This window comes from Pelophylax lessonae, assembly GCF_965119305.1.
Source record: "Pelophylax lessonae genome assembly, chromosome: 12".
NCBI lineage: Eukaryota > Metazoa > Chordata > Amphibia > Anura > Ranidae > Pelophylax > Pelophylax lessonae.
The window spans coordinates 131,948,580-131,974,453 of record NC_138779.1 but is presented as its reverse complement, the minus strand read 5'-3'; the positions used below and the strand labels follow the sequence as shown (position 1 = coordinate 131,974,453).

Genomic DNA, 25,874 nt, shown 5'->3' with positions numbered 1-25,874 from the left:
GTTTGCTCTTGGATACGGAATTGGCTAAAAGGCCGTGTCCAAAGGGTAGTAATAAACAGCGCATACTCAGACTGGTCTGAGGTAGTAAGCGGGGTGCCCCAGGGCTCAGTCCTGGGACCAACCTTGTTCAATTTATTCATAAACAGCATTGAGGAAGGGATCAGTAGTTCGTTATCAGTTTTTGCAGATGACACAAAATTGGCCAGGGCAATAACTGCACAGCATGAAGCAGATATCCTACAGAATGACCTGGACAAAATTACGGAGTGGGCAACGACATGGCAAATGAGGTTTAATGTGGAGAAGTGTAAGGTTTTGCACTTGGGGACCAAAAACATAAAAACACAATACACGTTAGGAGGGGAACCCTTGGGGGAATCAAAAATGGAGAAAGATTTGGGAGTCTTAGTTGATGATAGATTAGGCAACAGCATGCAATGCCAAGCGGCAGCTTCCAAAGCCAACAGAATATTAGCATGCATAAAGAAAGGGATGTATTCCAGAGATAAGACTATAATCCTTCCACTTTATAAAACTCTGGTCCGACCGCATCTGGAGTATTCTGTCCAGTTCTGGTCGCCAGTCCTCAGGAGGGATGTGTTGGAGCTGGAGAAAGTCCAGAGAAGGGCAACTAAACTGATTAGGGGGTTGGAGGACCTTACCTATGAAGAGCGGCTGCAATCGCTCGATTTATTTTCCCTGGAGAAAAGACGTCTGAGAGGGGACATGATAGCAATTTATAAATATCTTAATGGGGATCTCAGCTTAGAAGAAAAGCTGTTCATTCGAAGGAATTGCATGAGGACTCGAGGACATACAATGCGATTAGAGGAGAAGCGTTTTAACCTCAGGCAACGTGGGGGTTCTTTACTGTTAGGGCTACAAGATTGTGGAATTGTCTACCACAAGAGGTGGTTTCTGCGGGTAGTATGGTGACTTTCAAAAGACTCTTAGACTTACATCTCAAGGATCAGGAGATTGAGGGCTATGTTAGATGATTACAGTCACACACACCTACACAGGTTGAACTGGATGGACTATTGTCTTTATTCAACCTCGCCTACTATGTAACTATGTAATAGTTGAAGGTAAACATAAAGGAAATCTAACAACAGAAGTTGTATAGTGTGTATCCAGCTTAACACTACCTTTCACAGCACTTTAATCAGCAATGCTCACCCATCTCCAATGGTCTGACACACCCGCACTACAGTACAATGAACAGTCACGCTTCCTCCTAGTTAACAAAATGCTGTGCATGGGTTGTGTTGGACTGATGTGATCTGTGTGGTGCGAACATCATGATCATCCCAATTAAAATATATATATATAGTTAAACAATCCAAACACAAAAAGATGCTTGGCACAACATTTTATCTGGATTAGAGGGTTATATTTTTTAATTCATTTTTAAATAACTCTTTATTACACTTCCACTTGAAGAAATAAAACGGGCTTACTTTTTTGGCAGTGCTGGTAACTTTGGTAGAATGTTAGATTCATTTTCCGCTTTATAAAATGATGTCAAGACGCTACAAATGGAAAAAACAGAATATCAGGCACATGGTTTATAATCAACTAAGAGAAAAGGAAAGAGTTTTAACCCCTAATGATGAAAGGTCCAAACAAATCTTAATGCCTGAAAACAGTTTTGCAACTATAGCATGTGTTAATAAAACTGTACATCTATTTTCAACTACTTAGTTGAAATATACCTTTTTTTAAGACAAAGGTCTTCATTTGGTGGTGGAGATTTTTTTCAATTATCAAAAGGAAAAATAAAAAACCCAAAATAGTAAAAAATATATATACACATTGCTATAACCCACCACCAAAGAACAACCCAAATAAGTTCTCCCACTCCTGATGAAAACAGCGTTACCACATATGTGTATATTGCTTGCCGTTTGTAGTAGGGCCCAGAAGCAATAGTGGCGCATTTCCTATTTTGCTTTTAACCCTAACCTAGATTAAACCCTGATCAAGCAATTTTATCTTTATTTTTTTTGTACAATGTTTTTTTTTCTCCATTCAAGAGGAAAAAAAAAAAAGAGAAAGCATGCTGCAGCAGGTTGTCTAGTTGCTGATCATTGTGATGGCCAAATCACAGGCAAGGTCAGGAGTCCCAGAATGGTCGTTGGTAAATCGGTCTCCTTGCAGAGGACTCCCTGCGCAGGAACTCACATGTGCAGTTCCACAAAAGAAGACAGATTTTGGTGAGGTTTCATATGTGCGTACACTCAGCAGCAAGGGGTTACTACAACATCATCCTATCCTTGTCTAAGATCGGTCTTTGTATACTAGGAGTAATAAGGTTTTTTCCATGTAATTAGAGACTACAGAGATTCTACTGTTGTTCAGAGGTGAGATTTTGAAGGAAAGCTATGTGTTCCTGGTGGGTCCCACCATTAAAGCCATCCTGTTTCCTTGCCCTGTATGGGCAAAGCACAGGTTCATTTTAAAAGAACAAAATAGGAAAGCAGTAGGTATTTTGGTAATGGTTTTAAACCTTTTACTACCACTACCATAATAATTCCAGCTGGGCTAATGAAGAAAATAAGTTTGTTGCCACAGTAGCTGCCAAAAAAATAGAAGGCGCTCAACTCTTATGTTTCTGGTGCAAGTGGGAAGTTGATTCTTGCATGTGAAGAATGCTACCACATTGTACTGCAGTGTTCCCAGCAGCCATAATGATATGGGTTATGCAAAATTCATTATAGCCACAATAGCCCACAGTATGTCTTAGTATTGACATAGTTCTCAAGAGTTAGGGCTCTTTCAGATGGCCGCTTCGCTGCTTTAGTCCGCTGCGGGACTTTTTTTTTTCTTTTTTCACGGAGCGGATGACATTTGTGTCATCCGCTCCATGTGCCCGCATATCATCCCATCCGTTTGCGGATGATATGCGGACATAATTTAAGTCTATGGCATTGCGGATGTCAGCGGATGACACCGCTTACATCCGATTTTCCTTCCTTTCCATTTTTTACACGGATGAAAAAATAGGGTTCTGTTCCGTTCCAAAACGGAACAGAACTGAAAGGAAGAAAATCGGATGTCAGCGGATGGTATTCCGCTGACATCCGCAGTGCCATTGACTTACATTATGTGCGCAAATCATCCGCAAAAAAACAGAATTTTTGTAAAATCTTACCGTAAAATTCCTTTCTCTGAGTCCTCCGACAGTCGCCGCCCACTCACAAGTCTTCACCAATGGGTATTGACTTTTGCTCCGTAGGAGTAGCTAGGCAACAAGAATTGTTAATACAAAAGCTTTTAACATAGACACACCCCTAGGGGCTGTCCCCTCAGTCAATACCTCCCTGCACCAGCATTCCCAACTCAGTTTGGTAGCATAGCAGTAAGAGTACACAAAAACCCCAAAAGAGGGGCGGGGGGCGGCGACTGTCGGAGGACTCAGAGAAAGGAATTTTACGGTAAGATTTTACAAAAATTCCGTTTTCTCTTACGTCCTCCGACAGTCGCCGCCCACTCACAAGTCTTCACCAATGGGATGTCCCAAAGCAGTGTAGACATGAGGGGTGGGAAACGCAATCGTAGAAAGGCAACGCAGTACCCACATCAGAGAAAGGAACCTTACCACAGTAAGAGAACCAACTGGGCAACAGGAAAAAACGTGCTCAACAGGAGCAATAACCCAGGAAAAACAAGTAACCCAGGGGTAAAAACACCCCAATAACCAAGGGCCCATGAAACCAAGGGTCCCTAGGAGACTGCCGCACTGAGAACTTTACGGCCAAAGGAGGCATCAGCCGATGCCTGAACATCCACCTTATAGAACTTTGAGAAGGTGTGAACGGACGACCAAGTCGCCGCCTTACACACCTGGGCCACAGAAGCCTGATGACGGTAAGCCCAAGACGTACTCAAAGACCTGGTAGAGTGCGCCTTCACAGGGAAGGGAGGAACCTTCCCCTTCAAGGCATAGGCTTGTTCAATGATCTGTCTGATCCATTTGGCGATGGTCGCAGCCGACGCCGCCACGCCCTTCCGAGGTCCCTCAGGAAGGACAAAGAGGGAATCCGACTTGCGAAAAGATTTAGTGGACGACAGGTAAACTCTGATCGCCCGGACAACATCCAAGGAATGTAAGGCAACCTCCTTCGGATGCTTAGGCTTCGCGCAGAGCGAAGGCAAGACAATGTCCTCATTCAGGTGAAATTCCGATATCCTTTTTGGAAGAAAAGATGGGTTAGGCCGCAGGACCACCTTATCCTTGTGGACCACCAGGTAGGGAGAATTGCAGGACAAAGCTGCCAGCTCCGACACCCTGCGAGCCGAAGTGATTGCCACCAAAAAGGCAACCTTCTTGGACAACAGAGACAACGAGATCTCCCTGATCTTTTCAAAGGGAGCCTGTTGCAACACGGACAGAACCAAGTTCAAGTCCCATGGAGGTAAAGGGTCCCTCCTAGGAGGGGCCAAATGTCGCACCCCTTGAAAAAGGTGCTAACCAATGAATTAGACGCCACAGGGCGTTGAAAAAGAACGGCCAGCGCAGAAATCTGACCCTTAATCGTGGCCAACGCCAAACGCTGGTCCACGCCCGTTTGAAGAAAAGCCAACACTCTCGACACTTTTCGACTCTCGAGTATGAGCGAGGGGAAAACCCCCTGGACTCACACCAGGCAAAATACGCTTTCCAAGTACGGTAGTAAATCTTCCCCGAAGAGGCCTTCCTAGCCTTGATCAAATTGGGAATGACCTCAGGGGAGAGACCCCTATTCTTCAGGACCAGGCTTTCAACAGCCAGGCCGTTAAAGCCAGCGACTGTAAAGCAGGATGGAATATCGGCCCTTGAGACAGGAGATCTTCTCGAAGTGGCAGACGCCACGGAGCGTCGACCGCCAGATTTACGAGGTCTGCGTACCAGGACCGGCGAGGCCAGTCCGGCGCCACCAGAATCACCGTGTGCGGTTCCGAGGCTAACCTGCGAAGAAGCCTGGACAGCAGCTGAATCGGTGGAAAGGCATACAGACGATACTGATGCCAGGGCGCCACTAACGCGTCTGACCGAGGATCGCGGGTCCTTGCCACGAACCTTTCCACCTTGTTGTTCTGACGAGACGCGAACAGGTCCACATCTGGGGAACCCCACTTCGCGCACAACAGCTGGAAGACATCCGGGTGAAGGGACCATTCTCCCTGGTCCAGGGTCTGGCGACTCAGATAATCCGCCTGCCAGTTCTCCACCCCCGGAATGTGAACTGCCGTTATCGCCGGGACGTCCATCTCGGCCCAAGACAGAATGTCGGCTACTTCCCGAGCCGCTCGGGCACTCCTGGTGCCCCCTTGATGGTTGATGTAGGCCGCCGCGGTGGCATTGTCCGTCTGAACCCGAACTGGACGGCCCCGAAGCCGGTCCGTCCATCTCAGAAGGCAAAGCTTTATCGCCCTCAATTCCAGAATGTTGATCGGAAGGGAGGACTCCTCCTCCGACCAAGTTCCCTGGGCGGACAGAACGCCCAGAACACCACCCCAGCCCGACAGGCTGGCATCCGTGGTGAGCACCGTCCACGATAATGGACGAAAAGACTTGCACCCCGACACTGCCGGGGACTGGAGCCACCACAGAAGATCCCTTCTGGTGTCGTGGCTCAACGAGATCCGCAGATCCAGGGATTGCGGCCGCCCGTCCCACTCGGTCAGAATCTCCGCTTGGAGACCCCGCGTGTGAAACTGGGCAAAAGGGATCGCCTCGAAAGACGAGACCATTAAACCTAGACATCTCATGCATGTCCGGAGAGACGATTGTCGGTTGTCCCTGAGGGACCTGACCTCGTCCTGAAGAGTCCGAAGCTTGTCCTCCGGCAGGAAGACCTTCGCTTGGACAGAGTCCAGAATCATTCCCAGGTAGGGAAGGCGAACCGAAGGACACAGAGTCGACTTCGGAATGTTTATGGTCCAACCGAACTCATGCAGAGTCCGCATCGTGGTGGACAGGTCGGTCACCAGGCTCTGACTGGCGCTTGACCTTATCAGGATATCGTCCAGATACCCGTAAGACAGCAATGCCCTGTGCTCGCAACAGGGCCAGAACCGGCGCCAGCACTTTGGTAAAAACCTGCGGAGCCGAAGCGAGACCGAAAGGTAACGCCACGAATTGGTAATGATCTTCTGCAATGGCGAATCGAAGGTATCTCTGGTGACCCTCGAAAATGGGGATGTGTAGGTACGCATCCTTCAGATCGATGGAGGCCATGAATTCCCCCGGACTCAGGGCAGCCACCACTGAGCGCAGGGATTCCATGCGAAACTTGCGAACCCGCACAAAGCGGATCAGAGCTTTCAAGTCCAGAATCGGACGCACTTTGCCCTCCTTTCTGGGCACAGTGAACATATTGGAGTAAAACCCCCGAAATCTGTCCCAATGAGGCACCGGAACCACCACCCCCTGGGCCCGCAGGTCTCGCACCGCCAGGTGCAAATCCTGCAAGCGCTCCGGAGACAGCTGAAGATTTGAGGGAAAAAATCTGCCCGCCGGCCGAAGTGGTAGCTGCAAATACAGTGAAGGAGTTTAAGCATGCATGGGATAGGCATAAGGCTATCCTTCATATAAGATAGGGCCAAGGACTATTCATAGGATTCAGATATATTGGGCAGACTAGATGGGCCAAATGGTTCTTATCTGCCGACACATTCTATGTTTCTATGTTTCTATGTAACACGGCGCTGCATAGGGACAGGGCCGGTCACAGTATACAGGCAAATAAAATGGCGGATCGCCGCAGCGACCGCCGCACACACCCATGTCTGCACACAAACTGCACCCAGAGCATAATAAACAGCAGAGCAGGATGGTCCCCCCCCCCGCAGCCCACAGGCAGCGCAGCCACACAGGGATCAGACAGGGAGCCCGCAGTTACACAGACATGGAGGGTAATACACAGCCACAGACTGACACCCATACAGAAGGTCCCCACACAGAAGGTGCTTACCGTACCAGATGGCGTGGGGAGCCGTCTCCAGCGACAAACCGCTATCAGGGCAGACAGGGAGTGCCGCAGCCAGGACGCTTGTGGACCGCAGTCATGGCGTCCAGTGAGGTAGCCACCTCACAGGCAGCATCCCTGCAGCGAACAGGGATGGGTCGTTCAATGTGCCAGGGTAAAACCTAAGCTGAACGCTCGATGGCAGGCTGGGGATCCATCTGGCTCTCAGCCCTGGGATCCAGGGCGGCCAGTCCGAGACCCAGCTCCGCATGATGATTCTTCATCAGAAGATCCCTAAACTAAGGCTGACAAAATAACAGCTAGCAAGGAAAAGAGAAAAATACTTGAAATAAAATCAAAGAAAGGGTAGAAGGCTGAGACTGAGCCCCAGCACAGGATAGCCAGCTACTCCTAAGCTAGGCAAAGTCAAACTGAGTTGGGAATGCTGGTGCAGGGAGGTATTGACTGAGGGGACAGCCCCTAGGGGTGTGTCTATGTTAAAAGCTTTTGTATTAACAATTCTTGTTGCCTAGCTACTCCTACGGAGCAAAGGTCAATACCCATTGGTGAAGACTTGTGAGTGGGCGGCGACTGTCGGAGGACGTAAGAGAAAATAGGATGATTTGCGGACAAGCGGAGCGGCCGTGTGAAAGAGCCCTTATTTAATTACTCCAGCATGTCTTCATTGCCCTCGATAGGGATGGGCGCGATGTTCGAGTCAAATGTCACCAGGTGGCACCACCCCTTCTGGTATTGTGATGTCACATGTCAGAAGGGTGTGGTGCCACCAGTTGACGTAGCAGTGTGGCCCTGCCCCTTGCCTATTTAAGAACTGTCAAAGTGCAGAGTGGGTAGGTGGGACGCCTACCAAGAGGCGGATCGTTTATTTTTTTGGGTCCAGCGGGCGTCGTGATTGACGATGGATTTACATAGAGGGACATTTTTCTTTTTAATAAATGACTTGTCAAAAACGGTTCCTGTGTTTCTTACTTTTTGGCTTTTTTTGGTGACTGGGTAGGGGAACGATGTATCCGATACCTATTCACATAGAGGGGGGCCGGGATCTGGAAGCTTCCAGATTCCTATAAGCCCCCCACACGCAGACCCTGACAACCACAACCCAGGGTTGTCAGGAAGAGGCCCTTATCCTAATCAACAGGCATGTATCCTGTTATGGTTCAGGAGGGGGGGCTCACTCACTTCCCCCCTTTCCTGACCTGCCAGGCTGCATGCTCGGATAAGGGTATGGTATAGATTTTGGGGGGGACCTTACGTGTTTTTTTACATTTTTGCGTGGGGTTCCCCTTAAAATCCTTTTTTAAATTTTTTTGTTACATTACAGCCGCGAGCAAGTTTAAATTACATTTTTTCCTTCAGCCACTTTACAGGCAGACTAAGGGGACCCCCAGGTACAATATTTAAAGGAATTTTGCATTTTTATTGTTTTACTTTAAGCATCATTCTTCATTCTTGTTCTTTTAATGTTTTACTTTAAGCATTCTTCCCTTCTATCATTAAAATCACTGCTCCGTTAAAAACGATTGTTTAAAAAAAAAAAAAAAAACTTTGAATTGATACATGTCCCCCAGGGCAGTACCCAGGTCCCCATACATTTTTTTGTGGCAATACTTTGAATATAAGCCTTTAAAATTAGGACTTCTGATTTTTCATGTTCGTGTCCCATAGTCTTTTTAATTGAATTCACTATAACTTTTTTGCTCTGGCGCGAACCAAACGGGGGTGTTCGGCCCATCCCTAACCCTCAATATCTGCCAATCTATGACCAAACGTACCCCAGTCTTTAGGTACTTACCTGCTTTCCTCTGTCACTTCCATCCAGTGCATACAGGACACTGTTGTTTCTACAGAAAAGGAATGTAGAGTCTCAGGCTTTTCCACATCACAAAGCACAACACGTCTGGTATCAGCCAGGCCAAAAGCCAAAACTATAAGTACAAAAAAACAAAATTGCTCTCTTAAGACAGTATTATATAGATACCAAAATGCACTGCATACATTAAACACAACTGATTCAATTTACTTTTGCCATCAGGTCTCCATGCCAGGCATGATACTTCTTTCCCTGTATTCTCATTTGGAGGTAAATTCCACACTCTCTGAATATTTGCCAGTCGATGGAGCAACACCTAAAAGGAAATCGTATCAACATAATTATCTTATATACCGATTCAGTTAATAATCACAGTGAGTTTAGGGCATAACTGTTGTCACCACAAAAATCCCAAAAGCAGTTCCCTGCAAAGAATAGAATTATACTAACCGCTCCAGAGGATGCAAAATAGCAGCATATCCCTGTATAATACACACTTCAAAAATGATGTAATTACAATCTATCCTAACAAGAACAGACTCAAAGAGTACATTAAAAAGTTCTATACAAGGAGTTAAAATATTAAATAAAAATTTGTCCATAGGTATTTCGTTAGATTGTTTGTAAGTACACAATTTTAAAAGAAGCTTCCAATATATGCTTATAATTCATGCTGATTTAACAGTCGTCCCTTGATTAATTAATTGTTTGATCAGCTGAGGACAGCTACTTATTCGGGTGACAGAAAAGACCAAGTTATCTTTCTTAATAAGGTTTATTATATTTGTTTTTGAGATACAGCACCAAACATTAGATGTGTTTAATGGAGTGTATGCCATTACCTGCAGGCGGCTGGGTGCTTCTCCTAAAAAATCATTCCTGCAGTGTGTCCTTCCCAGTGCCGCATTCTACCCATTGGCTGTCTTCCAGCGTTGTGAAGGTTAACAAAGCAGCTGCTACAGGGGAAAAAAATTTGCGCAGCTTACCCGACTCCTTCTGCCCTCCTTGCCATTCATATCGTTTACTGAAAAAATAATACTGAAAAAATAATACTGAAAAAATAATAAGTACCTGCGCTGCTTAAACCGAAACCATAAACATAAATATCAGTTGTACTAATAGATAAATAACATCATAAAGTGCTCGTGCGAATAACTGTGCAACTGTGTATATAAATATAGTAAATATAACAGCATAAATATTATAAATAAACTCATATGTGTAACATATCATATATCAAAAGTATTTTTAAATATAAAGTTCATAACAATAAATATCTTCCAAACTGAATAAAGTGCAAGTCTCTTGTGCTATTTATAAGTGCTTCGTGCTCAAGGTATATGAATAAAGTGCCGGTGCTCAGTCCTTGTGAGTTAGTGCTCCCCTCTCGGTCCCACACTCACCAGAAGCAGAGAGTAATATCGCCTTAAAAACTGGTTGTATAAGGTAACCGCCTCTTATGGATCATCAATAGATATAAGCTGTAGATCTCCTGTGCCTCTATATCCAGGTAAATATCCAGGTGATGCTCCCCAGTGTCATGAAAAGGAAAGGGCCATCATCGTGCAGTATATTTTAAAAGATTTATTTATCACGCAATAAAAAGATACACTTACAAAACAAAAAGAATCAATCCGCCTTAAGCAAACCCACGGGACGCCAAACGAATGGCCGTGCGTTCCACCCGTGTAACCGGAAGCCGGAAGCCGGAAGAGGTTGCAGCCGGAAATGACGTACTACGTGTACTACGTGTTCGGACGGCTTGACGCGTTTCGCTCCGCCAATCAGAGCGTTCTCAAAAGCGAGGGCGTCACGAACACGTACTACTATATATATCATTCACAATTTAAAGTTATCATAAACACCTGCGTCAGACCGGAAATGACGAAGACCGGAAATGGAACGCCGCCATCTTAGTTCACCCCATTTTGCCGACTGTCATACTCCATCTTAGTCCACCCGGAACCCAGGCCGTATATAGTGGAAATATGCAAAATATGTATATATATGTGGCTAAGCCAACCCAGCCACGCATATGGTGTGTATATTTACTGAACGATAAACTAATTTGACCGTATCTATAATCAAAAAATCAAAAATCAAAAAACAAAAAACGTCCAGTTCCGGTTCTCCTTCCTGATTGTCCCTATATATGAACATTACATACAGAAATAAATACAACACGCCTACAATATATTAACAATAATGTTATATTGCACCATAATAACCTAGCAGCCTATCAAATAGTTATTAACACCCATATGTCCATATCGGACTCTAATTTGGATACTAATACAAACTTTACACAATACTCAGCCACATATAACGCTGGCTCATAAATCACTTAATAATAATCCTGTATAAATTCCACTAAAAGATCATAAAATGATGTGTGCTGAGTAGGTGGTCTACAAACTACAACTACAACTATATAAAAAAGTAAATAATAAAAATATATAAAATTATATAAAATTAAAAGTCATTTATAAAACAATTAATATCTAAATCTACATTAAGGCCTAAGGGGACCATGCTCTTAAGCTGTTGGATCCACCAAGTTTCATTTTGGGAAACTGCTCTCCTCATGTGTGTTCCTCTCCAATGTGCATTGATTTTATCTATGCCACAAAAAATTAATTTAGAGGGATCTTTGTTGTGAAAAAGTCTAAAATGGTTCGATAGATTGTGTTTGCGGAACCCCTTTTTAATGTTACAAATGTGTTCCCTCAAACGTATTCTAAGCTCCCTTGTGGTGCGGCCCACGTACTGCAGGCCGCATTCACATTGTAACAAATATGTCACGTGAGTGCTGCTACAAGAAATAAATTCTTTTATTTCATATTCTTTTTTTGTGGTCCAGGATTCAAATTTCTTTATGCTCCTTCTTTTGTCCTTACGGCAGGTGGTGCAAGCCACACAGCGCCCGCATTTATAAAAACCTGTTCTATCTAGAAATGTAACTAATTTCTTTGGGGGGTTGGGGATACTCTTGACAATCCTATCTTTAAGAACAGGAGGCCTTCTGTAAATAAATTTAGGCTTATTAGGCAACATTTTTTTAAAAATAGGATCTCTCAGTAAGATGCTCCAATGCTTCTTTATGCTTTTCTCCACTTGTTTATATTGTTGATTAAACTCAGTGCAGAATGCAATTTCAAAACTCCTATTATTCACAGTTTTGGGTTTATCTGCCAGTAATGTTTTTCTCTCCAGGTCACCCACTTGATTTCTTATTTTCTCAAGATGTTTTCTCTTATATCCTTTCTCTTCAAACCTCTTAATTAGGACTTCTGATTGTTCCTTAAAATCTCTATCTCTATTACAGTTTCTTTTTATCCTCAGCATTTGCCCTTTCGGCACAGCTGAGATCCATTTAGGGTGGTGGCCACTGCTGGTTGGGATGTAGCTATTACGATCTGTACTCTTAAAATAAGTTTTAGTGAAAAGATTGTCACCATTTTTAAAAATTGTAAGATCCAGATAATTAACTTCCTGAGTGCTAAAACTTTCAGTAAAACCAATCCCATACCCATTGTTGTTTATTTCAGAGATAAAATCCATAAAAGAATTATGTGACCCCTCCCATATTATAAAAATATCGTCGATGTATCTAACATACATCTTGAGAGGGGTATGGGGTTTCTTAAAAATAGTTTCTGATTCCCATTTACTCATAAAGAGGTTTGCAACCGTGGGGGCATATTTAGCCCCCATGGCTACACCTCTGGTTTGATTATAGTATTGGCCATCATGCCAAAAATAGTTGTTTTGCATGGCCATATTTAAAATTTCCAATATGAAATTTATTTGTTTCTGCGGGAGTTTATTATCCAATTTTAATGCCCATTCTACAGCTTTGCTAGCATCTTTTTGTTTGATGTTAGTATATAACGAATTAACGTCTATACTAGCTAGAATGGTGTTTTCTGTAACCTTTAAGTCTGCTATACGATTAATCAGATCTTTGCTATCTCTTAGGTACGCCGGGCATTTTTGTGCAAGTGGTTGGAGATGGTAGTCAACATATTCTCCTACCCTGGAGTATACTGAATCCACCCCATTAATAATGGGGCGCCCCGGTGGGTTGACTGTATTTTTGTGAATTTTCGGGTTATGATAAATAATAGGTTTTTTTGGGTGGTCTGGTATGAGATATCTGGCCTCTTTTTTGTTAAGGATCCCTTCTTTATGTGCCTTCTTAATTTTCTTTGTCAACATCGCTTTCAATTTTTTAATTGGATCGCCTTTCAGTTTGGTATATGTCTCTTTATCTTCAACTAGACGGTTAAGCTCTTTAATGTAATGTTCTTTATCCATAACCACAATTCCCCCCCCCTTGTCCGCAGGTCTTATAATTATGTCATTGTCTTTTTCCAATTTCTTTATGCTCTGCTTAATTGCTTTACTACCTTTTATGGGATGTATTGATATATTCTCTAAATCCTGTTCCACCATCAATTTGAAGACTTCTAGACATTGGTTTCTGGGGTTCTTGGGGTTAAAAGTGGACTTGTTTCTTAAACCACTATGGATGTATTCATCCTCTACTGAAGTGCTAGTGACTGGTTTATTAAAAAAATGTTTTTTAATATTTAAAACTCTAACAAACTTGTGTAAATCAATAAAAACTTTAAATTTATTTAACTGCTTAGGAGGTGCATATTTTAATCCTTTATCTAAAATCTCTAATTCCTCCTCATTAAAAATCTTTTTACTTAAGTTAAAAATACCCGCGCCTATACATCTCTTTTCCTTTTTCTTCTGTCCTCCCCTGCATCCTCTCTTCTTACCTCTCCTCCTTGTGGGGGGTGTGTGTTGTGTCCCCTGTATGGGCCTCTGTAGGGGCCTCTCGGTCTCCAATAGTTCTGTCCCCTCGGTGGGCCCCAGTATTGTCCCCTTCCTCTGTATCCACCTCTTCCTCTCCCTGGTGGTCTCCCTTGTCCTTGATCCCAAAAATCCCCTCTATAGGGCGGTCTATATTGCTGGTCATATAATCTCTGATCTTGATAATATTCTCTGGGAGCAGGGCTAATAGGTGAGATGGGATCGTACCTGTTGTGTGTAGGGACATTATATCTAGGGGACTGTTGGTATGGGGTGTCATTCCTATTTACTCTCACCGGGGTCTGTGGAGTATTTTCTGGTGTCCTAGTAGGTGTCTCAGAAGGGAAAGTGAAAGTAACCTCCCTTTCAGGTGTAGTATCTCGGGATTGTGTGTTGGTTTCAGTCTCATCCTCCTGCCATTTATACACATTCCCCTGTTTATAATCATTACAATCCCTGTGAAATTTTTTTATCTTTTTCTTTTGTGTATCTTTATCAAGTTTAGCTATATGATCCTGGATATTTTTCATTTTCTCTTTGTACTCTGCATTATCTAAAAAAGGCTCCAAAATTTCTTTCAGGCCCTTCACCTTGTTTTCCAGCATTTCAAGTTTGGTTTTTCTCCTTGAAATGATCAGACCTAATAATTTCTGTTCGCAGCCATTGAAGAAGTTATACCAACTCTCTTCTAGTTCTTTCGTCTCTAGACCATCATTAGGGGCTATATCCCACCTAAGTCGTCTAGGTGTGATGCCCTCCTTTAAATATTGACTTAAGGTGGTAATATCCCACCAAGATCTAATTTGTTTGTCAAACACCATTCTAGCTAGTATAGACGTTAATTCGTTATATACTAACATCAAACAAAAAGATGCTAGCAAAGCTGTAGAATGGGCATTAAAATTGGATAATAAACTCCCGCAGAAACAAATAAATTTCATATTGGAAATTTTAAATATGGCCATGCAAAACAACTATTTTTGGCATGATGGCCAATACTATAATCAAACCAGAGGTGTAGCCATGGGGGCTAAATATGCCCCCACGGTTGCAAACCTCTTTATGAGTAAATGGGAATCAGAAACTATTTTTAAGAAACCCCATACCCCTCTCAAGATGTATGTTAGATACATCGACGATATTTTTATAATATGGGAGGGGTCACATAATTCTTTTATGGATTTTATCTCTGAAATAAACAACAATGGGTATGGGATTGGTTTTACTGAAAGTTTTAGCACTCAGGAAGTTAATTATCTGGATCTTACAATTTTTAAAAATGGTGACAATCTTTTCACTAAAACTTATTTTAAGAGTACAGATCGTAATAGCTACATCCCAACCAGCAGTGGTCACCACCCTAAATGGATCTCAGCTGTGCCGAAAGGGCAAATGCTGAGGATAAAAAGAAACTGTAATAGAGATAGAGATTTTAAGGAACAATCAGAAGTCCTAATTAAGAGGTTTGAAGAGAAAGGATATAAGAGAAAACATCTTGAGAAAATAAGAAATCAAGTGGGTGACCTGGAGAGAAAAACATTACTGGCAGATAAACCCAAAACTGTGAATAATAGGAGTTTTGAAATTGCATTCTGCACTGAGTTTAATCAACAATATAAACAAGTGGAGAAAAGCATAAAGAAGCATTGGAGCATCTTACTGAGAGATCCTATTTTTAAAAAAATGTTGCCTAATAAGCCTAAATTTATTTACAGAAGGCCTCCTGTTCTTAAAGATAGGATTGTCAAGAGTATCCCCAACCCCCCAAAGAAATTAGTTACATTTCTAGATAGAACAGGTTTTTATAAATGCGGGCGCTGTGTGGCTTGCACCACCTGCCGTAAGGACAAAAGCAGGAGCATAAAGAAATTTGAATCCTGGACCACAAAAAAAGAATATGAAATAAAAGAATTTATTTCTTGTAGCAGCACTCACGTGACATATTTGTTACAATGTGAATGCGGCCTGCAGTACGTGGGCCGCACCACAAGGGAGCTTAGAATACGTTTGAGGGAACACATTTGTAACATTAAAAAGGGGTTCCGCAAACACAATCTATCGAACCATTTTAGACTTTTTCACAACAAAGATCCCTCTAAATTAATTTTTTGTGGCATAGATAAAATCAATGCACATTGGAGAGGAACACACATGAGGAGAGCAGTTTCCCAAAATGAAACTTGGTGGATCCAACAGCTTAAGAGCATGGTCCCCTTAGGCCTTAATGTAGATTTAGATATTAATTGTTTTTTAAATGACTTTTAATTTTATATAATTTTATATATTTTTATTATTTACTTTTTTATATAGTTGTAGTTGTAGTTTGTAGACCACCTACTCAGCACACATCATTTTATGATCTTTTAGTGGAATTTATACAGGATTATTATTAAGTGATTTATGAGCCAGCGTTATATGTGGCTGAGTATTGTGTAAAGTTTGTATTAGTATCCAAATTAGAGTCCGATATGGACATATGGGTGTTAATAACTATTTGATAGGCTGCTAGGTTATTATGGTGCAATATAACATTATTGTTAATATATTGTAGGCGTGTTGTATTTATTTCTGTATGTAATGTTCATATATAGGGACAATCAGGAAGGAGAACCGGAACTGGACGTTTTTTGTTTTTTGATTTTTGATTTTTTGATTATAGATACGGTCAAATTAGTTTATCGTTCAGTAAATATACACACCATATGCGTGGCTGGGTTGGCTTAGCCACATATATATACATATTTTGCATATTTCCACTATATACGGCCTGGGTTCCGGGTGGACTAAGATGGAGTATGACAGTCGGCAAAATGGGGTGAACTAAGATGGCGGCGTTCCATTTCCGGTCTTCGTCATTTCCGGTCTGACGCAGGTGTTTATGATAACTTTAAATTGTGAATGATATATATAGTAGTACGTGTTCGTGACGCCCTCGCTTTTGAGAACGCTCTGATTGGCGGAGCGAAACGCGTCAAGCCGTCCGAACACGTAGTACACGTAGTACGTCATTTCCGGCTGCAACCTCTTCCGGCTTCCGGCTTCCGGTTACACGGGTGGAACGCACGGCCATTCGTTTGGCGTCCCGTGGGTTTGCTTAAGGCGGATTGATTCTTTTTGTTTTGTAAGTGTATCTTTTTATTGCGTGATAAATAAATCTTTTAAAATATACTGCACGATGATGGCCCTTTCCTTTTCATGACACTGGGGAGCATCACCTGGATATTTACCTGGATATAGAGGCACAGGAGATCTACAGCTTATATCTATTGATGATCCATAAGAGGCGGTTACCTTATACAACCAGTTTTTAAGGCGATATTACTCTCTGCTTCTGGTGAGTGTGGGACCGAGAGGGGAGCACTAACTCACAAGGACTGAGCACCGGCACTTTATTCATATACCTTGAGCACGAAGCACTTATAAATAGCACAAGAGACTTGCACTTTATTCAGTTTGGAAGATATTTATTGTTATGAACTTTATATTTAAAAATACTTTTGATATATGATATGTTACACATATGAGTTTATTTATAATATTTATGCTGTTATATTTACTATATTTATATACACAGTTGCACAGTTATTCGCACGAGCACTTTATGATGTTATTTATCTATTAGTACAACTGATATTTATGTTTATGGTTTCGGTTTAAGCAGCGCAGGTACTTATTATTTTTTCAGTATTGTTTGAAAGGTGTCACCTTTCTACCTAGCAGCAGCTTATGTATTTAATTTAATTTATTGATTTATTACTTAGTTATTAATATATTTATTTATATTCACCGAACCGAGGTTTCCTAAGCGCAAGCCCCTCACACTTTAGTTTTCAAAAAAATATTATATATATATTTTTTTGGCTTTGCAGCTATGGATTTATTTAGTTTGATTAGCAAAAAGAATATTAATTCTGAAGAGATATTCTCATTAAGCACAATTAATATGGATGTAGATCGTAGCCTTAAACAACTTCGTAGACAAACAAATTAGATCTTGGTGGGATATTACCACCTTAAGTCAATATTTAAAGGAGGGCATCACACCTAGACGACTTAGGTGGGATATAGCCCCTAATGATGGTCTAGAGACGAAAGAACTAGAAGAGAGTTGGTATAACTTCTTCAATGGCTGCGAACAGAAATTATTAGGTCTGATCATTTCAAGGAGAAAAACCAAACTTGAAATGCTGGAAAACAAGGTGAAGGGCCTGAAAGAAATTTTGGAGCCTTTTTTAGATAATGCAGAGTACAAAGAGAAAATGAAAAATATCCAGGATCATATAGCTAAACTTGATAAAGATACACAAAAGAAAAAGATAAAAAAATTTCACAGGGATTGTAATGATTATAAACAGGGGAATGTGTATAAATGGCAGGAGGATGAGACTGAAACCAACACACAATCCCGAGATACTACACCTGAAAGGGAGGTTACTTTCACTTTCCCTTCTGAGACACCTACTAGGACACCAGAAAATACTCCACAGACCCCGGTGAGAGTAAATAGGAATGACACCCCATACCAACAGTCCCCTAGATATAATGTCCCTACACACAACAGGTACGATCCCATCTCACCTATTAGCCCTGCTCCCAGAGAATATTATCAAGATCAGAGATTATATGACCAGCAATATAGACCGCCCTATAGAGGGGATTTTTGGGATCAAGGACAAGGGAGACCACCAGGGAGAGGAAGAGGTGGATACAGAGGAAGGGGACAATACTGGGGCCCACCGAGGGGACAGAACTATTGGAGACCGAGAGGCCCCTACAGAGGCCCATACAGGGGACACAACACACACCCCCCACAAGGAGGAGAGGTAAGAAGAGAGGATGCAGGGGAGGACAGAAGAAAAAGGAAAAGAGATGTATAGGCGCGGGTATTTTTAACTTAAGTAAAAAGATTTTTAATGAGGAGGAATTAGAGATTTTAGATAAAGGATTAAAATATGCACCTCCTAAGCAGTTAAATAAATTTAAAGTTTTTATTGATTTACACAAGTTTGTTAGAGTTTTAAATATTAAAAAACATTTTTTTAATAAACCAGTCACTAGCACTTCAGTAGAGGATGAATACATCCATAGTGGTTTAAGAAACAAGTCCACTTTTAACCCCAAGAACCCCAGAAACCAATGTCTAGAAGTCTTCAAATTGATGGTGGAACAGGATTTAGAGAATATATCAATACATCCCATAAAAGGTAGTAAAGCAATTAAGCAGAGCATAAAGAAATTGGAAAAAGACAATGACATAATTATAAGACCTGTGGACAAGGGGGGGGGAATTGTGGTTATGGATAAAGAACATTACATTAAAGAGCTTAACCGTCTAGTTGAAGATAAAGAGACATATACCAAACTGAAAGGCGATCCAATTAAAAAATTGAAAGCGATGTTGACAAAGAAAATTAAGAAGGCACATAAAGAAGGGATCCTTAACAAAAAAGAGGCCAGATATCTCATACCAGACCACCCAAAAAAACCTATTATTTATCATAACCCGAAAATTCACAAAAATACAGTCAACCCACCGGGGCGCCCCATTATTAATGGGGTGGATTCAGTATACTCCAGGGTAGGAGAATATGTTGACTACCATCTCCAACCACTTGCACAAAAATGCCCGGCGTACCTAAGAGATAGCAAAGATCTGATTAATCGTATAGCAGACTTAAAGGTTACAGAAAACACCATTCTAGCTAGTATAGACGTTAATTCGTTATATACTAACATCAAACAAAAAGATGCTAGCAAAGCTGTAGAATGGGCATTAAAATTGGATAATAAACTCCCGCAGAAACAAATAAATTTCATATTGGAAATTTTAAATATGGCCATGCAAAACAACTATTTTTGGCATGATGGCCAATACTATAATCAAACCAGAGGTGTAGCCATGGGGGCTAAATATGCCCCCACGGTTGCAAACCTCTTTATGAGTAAATGGGAATCAGAAACTATTTTTAAGAAACCCCATACCCCTCTCAAGATGTATGTTAGATACATCGACGATATTTTTATAATATGGGAGGGGTCACATAATTCTTTTATGGATTTTATCTCTGAAATAAACAACAATGGGTATGGGATTGGTTTTACTGAAAGTTTTAGCACTCAGGAAGTTAATTATCTGGATCTTACAATTTTTAAAAATGGTGACAATCTTTTCACTAAAACTTATTTTAAGAGTACAGATCGTAATAGCTACATCCCAACCAGCAGTGGTCACCACCCTAAATGGATCTCAGCTGTGCCGAAAGGGCAAATGCTGAGGATAAAAAGAAACTGTAATAGAGATAGAGATTTTAAGGAACAATCAGAAGTCCTAATTAAGAGGTTTGAAGAGAAAGGATATAAGAGAAAACATCTTGAGAAAATAAGAAATCAAGTGGGTGACCTGGAGAGAAAAACATTACTGGCAGATAAACCCAAAACTGTGAATAATAGGAGTTTTGAAATTGCATTCTGCACTGAGTTTAATCAACAATATAAACAAGTGGAGAAAAGCATAAAGAAGCATTGGAGCATCTTACTGAGAGATCCTATTTTTAAAAAAATGTTGCCTAATAAGCCTAAATTTATTTACAGAAGGCCTCCTGTTCTTAAAGATAGGATTGTCAAGAGTATCCCCAACCCCCCAAAGAAATTAGTTACATTTCTAGATAGAACAGGTTTTTATAAATGCGGGCGCTGTGTGGCTTGCACCACCTGCCGTAAGGACAAAAGAAGGAGCATAAAGAAATTTGAATCCTGGACCACAAAAAAAGAATATGAAATAAAAGAATTTATTTCTTGTAGCAGCACTCACGTGACATATTTGTTACAATGTGAATGTGGCCTGCAGTACGTGGGCCGCACCACAAGGGAGCTTAGAATACGTTTGAGGGAACACATTTGTAACATTAAAAAGGGGTTCCGCAAACACAATCTATCGAACCATTTTAGACTTTTTCACAACAAAGATCCCTCTAAATTAATTTTTTGTGGCATAGATAAAATCAATGCACATTGGAGAGGAACACACATGAGGAGAGCAGTTTCCCAAAATGAAACTTGGTGGATCCAACAGCTTAAGAGCATGGTCCCCTTAGGCCTTAATGTAGATTTAGATATTAATTGTTTTATAAATGACTTTTAATTTTATATAATTTTATATATTTTTATTATTTACTTTTTTATATAGTTGTAGTTGTAGTTTGTAGACCACCTACTCAGCACACGTCATTTTATGATCTTTTAGTGGAATTTATACAGGATTATTATTAAGTGATTTATGAGCCAGCGTTATATGTGGCTGAGTATTGTGTAAAGTTTGTATTAGTATCCAAATTAGAGTCCGATATGGACATATGGGTGTTAATAACTATTTGATAGGCTGCTAGGTTATTATGGTGCAATATAACATTATTGTTAATATATTGTAGGCGTGTTGTATTTATTTCTGTATGTAATGTTCATATATAGGGACAATCAGGAAGGAGAACCGGAACTGGACGTTTTTTGTTTTTTGATTTTTGATTTTTTGATTATAGATACGGTCAAATTAGTTTATCGTTCAGTAAATATACACACCATATACGTGGCTGGGTTGGCTTAGCCACATATATATACATATTTTGCATATTTCCACTATATACGGCCTGGGTTCCGGGTGGACTAAGATGGAGTATGACAGTCGGCAAAATGGGGTGAACTAAGATGGCGGCGTTCCATTTCCGGTCTTCGTCATTTCCGGTCTGACGCAGGTGTTTATGATAACTTTAAATTGTGAATGATATATATAGTAGTACGTGTTCGTGACGCCCTCGCTTTTGAGAACGCTCTGATTGGCGGAGCGAAACGCGTCAAGCCGTCCGAACACGTAGTACACGTAGTACGTCATTTCCGGCTGCAACCTCTTCCGGCTTCCGGCTTCCGGTTACACGGGTGGAACGCACGGCCATTCGTTTGGCGTCCCGTGGGTTTGCTTAAGGCGGATTGATTCTTTTTGTTTTGTAAGTGTATCTTTTTATTGCGTGATAAATAAATCTTTTAAAATATACTGCACGATGATGGCCCTTTCCTTTTCATGACACTGGGGAGCATCACCTGGATATTTACCTGGATATAGAGGCACAGGAGATCTACAGCTTATATCTATTAATGATCCATAAGAGGCGGTTACCTTATACAACCAGTTTTTAAGGCGAAATTACTCTCTGCTTCTGGTGAGTGTGGGACCGAGAGGGGAGCACTAACTCACAAGGACTGAGCACCGGCACTTTATTCATATACCTTGAGCACGAAGCACTTATAAATAGCACAAGAGACTTGCACTTTATTCAGTTTGGAAGATATTTATTGTTATGAACTTTATATTTAAAAATACTTTTGATATATGATATGTTACACATATGAGTTTATTTATAATATTTATGCTGTTATATTTACTATATTTATATACACAGTTGCACAGTTATTCGCACGAGCACTTTATGATGTTATTTATCTATTAGTACAACTGATATTTATGTTTATGGTTTCGGTTTAAGCAGCGCAGGTACTTATTATTTTTTCAGTATTGTTTGAAAGGTGTCACCTTTCTACCTAGCAGCAGCTTATGTATTTAATTTAATTTATTGATTTATTACTTAGTTATTAATATATTTATTTATATTCACCGAACCGAGGTTTCCTAAGCGCAAGCCCCTCACACTTTAGTTTATTCATATCGTTTATATTGCTAAACTCCTTCTGTGATGGCGGGCGGAGATCCTGTTATTCAGTACCTCCTCATCCCCTATTCACATAGCATGATGCGCTGTGTTAAAATAGTAGAATTCTGTGAATGAGTGAATGAGAGGGCAAAAGGGGATTGTAGCAGTGCAACCTTTCTGTGAAGCAATCGCTGCTGTTAACCTTCACAGCGCCAAAGACATTAGCTCAGGGCAGTATCTGGCAGCTGAGGAGAAGACACTGAGGTGGTGATATTTAGAAGCAGCCGTCTGCAGGTAATGAGATACATACCAATACACACACCTATATTTGTTTGGTACTGCATTCCAAAAGAAAAAAATATATACTAGACTTTAGCTTTAAGAAATACTTGCAAAAAGCACCAAGTTCCACTGTTTGTGATCATTTGACTCCATAAAAAGTCTCTTTATATTGATGTTTGTGCAGAAGCAGAATTAAACTCCAAATTACTTACCTCTGCTTCAATACAGTAGTCCAATGCCTGCAAGGTGCCCCAATAGCATCTTCCTGGTGCCAGTCTTCAGCAATCTTGATTGGCTGATGCAGGATGTCACCAATCCTTTGCATGCACAGGAGTACAGTCATCCTGGCACACAAGCATTGTGTTGGAATGTAAACTGAGCTGTGCATGCACACAGAAGACTGCGAGTGGGCAGGTAGGTCTACTTGGCTTGATAAAATTATTTGAATACAGTTACTGCGAGTAACGCAGTATACGAGCAACGTTTTTTTTCCAAATTATAACTTGATATGCAAGCACTGTCTTGCAAGACGAGCAGTAGAAGGATCACAGTTTTATTGTATAAATAAAAAAAAAGTGGAATTACACTCAATGTATATCCCGCTTTAGGGAGTCCGGTGTTCATCCATGTAAAGCCACTGGTGTATACAGTACTGTATATGGCCAGAGGTCTGGGGGTGCTGGTGGCTCCCAGCGCTTCCTGGAGAACTCAGAGAAAATCCCAGCTGGGTGGGGCATGCGTAACGTGCATTCGGAGCACCCAGAAGTGTAAACAGTTCCCGAGTGTCTCTGAGCTCTCCATGACCTCTAGCCACATACAGTAATGTATACACCAGCGGCTTTACATGGATGAGCACCAGACTCCTTAATGCAGGATACTGTTTAACATTGTGAGTGTAATTCCACTTTCTTTTTACATTAAAACTGTGATCCTTATACTGCGTGTATTGGCCACGGACCTCTGGCCATGTACTGTATACACCATACACTTTATAATCTACTGTATTTTGTTTTGCCGTAATCATTTTTATGAATAAATGGTTGTGGAATGAATCTCAGTTTCCAATCTTTCTTATGGGGAAATTCTCTTTGAGATACGAATGCTTTGGATTACAAGCATCCTTTGTCTCATGGCTACACAGGTGTAATGCCTCTAACAGCCAGGATTGTGATATGAAAATTACAAATTGCTGCATTTAAGGCCCCTTCCACATGGGTTGGGCTCTGTTGGAGTCCGTCTGCTCAGCAGGAAATCTGTCCACTGAGCAGGCGGATGGCTGGTCTGTGTCCGCTTATGCAGAGCAGACAGTCATTGTCCATTCACCTCTAAGGGCGGTAAACAGACTGCCATCCGACTCCTCCAATTCGCCAGACAGATTGTGAAGAGGTCAGCAGGTGTGAACGGACACATTCCGTTGACACCCACCACTTTATAGAGAAGACTGGAGGGTCAGATCGGGTCTGCCTGAAGAACTGAAAGGCAGACATGATTGGTACGCTAGTATGAAAGAGGCTTAAGTTTACAAGGTGTTGATACAAACACACAACTTACCTCTCCAGTTTTGTTCACAAGTGCAATAAGATCCCTTCTGGGTGACCATGACATAAATATGATCTCATGGGGCAACTGCTTCTCCCCAACCTGACGAAACGCCCGCATTGTTGTCTTTGAGTTACAGCATGCAGTTAGTCTTTCACTGGTTTTCCCACTGAATTTACAAAAAGAGAGACATATTAAAATTATTGTTTTACTTCTTTTATAAGCAACCTAATAGCTTACAAATCAACAATCGCACGCTATCATTAACCACATATTGAAATGTGAAGGTGTTATACAAATATAAACAAGCGCTATACTGTAGTGTATACTGAGTGTGAAATCACAAAGTATGCAGAGTATTGCATGTGACATGGTTCCAGGTACCTGTTAGAAAGACCTGTGTGTCATGTCTAAGTAACTCATGCAAACAAATTCACTCATGATATAGTATGTAAAAATGTTAACGCCAAATTGTAACTTTAAAGTGGCTCTTCAGTTATTTTTTCATTTTTCCATCTATGAAATCCCCTGCTCTTGTTGTTTTAACTTTGGATAGTAAAACATTTTTTTTCTGCTGGTAAATACCTTATACAGCCCACTTACTCTTTCTTGTCTGGTCATAGCCTAGGCTAATGAACATCATGCACAGTTCTCTCCCTCACTCTTGTTAGGAGTTTACTAATAAGGGAGGGAGAGATGAGTCATAGGAAAGCCAAGGAGATTGAGGGGCTGGATGAGGGCGGAGATAACAGGAGACTGCAGAGATCCATAAGTATTCACCAAAAGAGGAGAAATGCACAGGCAAGCAGTGGTGTGTGTGTGTGTCCAGGAAGTGAACAGTCAGCAGCTTCAGCTGCCCACAGTTAAAATTGCTGCAGCCAGACTAATGCCCCATACACACGTGCAGATTATCTGCAGACTTTTGTCTGCAGACTTACCTTTTCTATGTAGTGCAAGGGCCTGCCGGATTGCATACAAATTGAAAGTGTTTAGGTTTGACCTCATATTATATGGTTTTGGTAAGTCTGCAGACAAAAGTCTGCAAATAATCTGCACGTGTGTATGGGGCATTAGTGGGGGGAGATTTCTGCAGCATATTTGGCAAGTACAGAATCACAGGACATATAAAATAATATGCAAAGTGGTTGGAGGGAAGCTTCAGAATGGAAAAGGCCTTTTTATTACAAATTACGTGAGCAGAGTGCAGCTCCTCTTTAGGCCTCATGCACACAGGGCGTTTGAAAAAACAAGCTGCAAAGCCAGTTCTGACGCCAGGAAAAAGCAGCTGTAAAAACGTACTTTTAGAAGCGTTTTGTATTGGCGTTATTGCACGTTTTAGCAGCCTTTCTCTACCCTCTTCAATTTTCCAACCTCAAATCCAACTACTACAGCTTAAAAACGTCTGATGTGGCCTAACCCTGTGTGTGGCGTTAAGCAGCCTTTAGCAGCGTCAGGATTTTTTTTTACAGATTAGCGCTGCTACTTCAGAATGCGCGGGCCCTGTTTTTTTTTTTTTTTTTACAGCTTAAAAACGCCTATGCCACTTACAGCTCCTAAAAGCCTGTGTGCATGAGGCCATAGAATAACATGGAGGGGCGTTTTTAAGCTGCAAAAAATAAAAAATAAAAAGCCTGAGCTCCTAAAAGCAGCTTTAAAAACGCCCTGTGTGCATGAGATGAAGTCAGTGTGCGTAAAAAGTCTTCAAATGTCTCTTTTTAGTAGTGCTCCATCCCCATTCTAATATCC

The 25,874-nt window shown here is 41.4% G+C and overlaps 1 protein-coding gene across 1 annotated transcript in view; it reads right to left on the bottom strand.

The window, feature by feature from the left end:
• ANAPC4 (anaphase promoting complex subunit 4) overlaps positions 1–24,248 on the bottom strand; it is a gene marked incomplete at its 5' end in the record, with an annotated part of 151,655 nt that extends 127,407 nt beyond the window's left edge. Inside the window, 4 exons of the mRNA XM_082273145.1 lie at positions 1,461–1,532; positions 8,767–8,899; positions 8,995–9,100; positions 24,141–24,248. Of these exons, the coding sequence (XP_082129271.1) occupies positions 1,461–1,532; positions 8,767–8,899; positions 8,995–9,100; positions 24,141–24,248 (419 nt within the window). The remainder of the gene's footprint in view (positions 1–1,460; positions 1,533–8,766; positions 8,900–8,994; positions 9,101–24,140) is intronic.
• Positions 24,249–25,874: the final 1,626 nt, after the last annotated feature.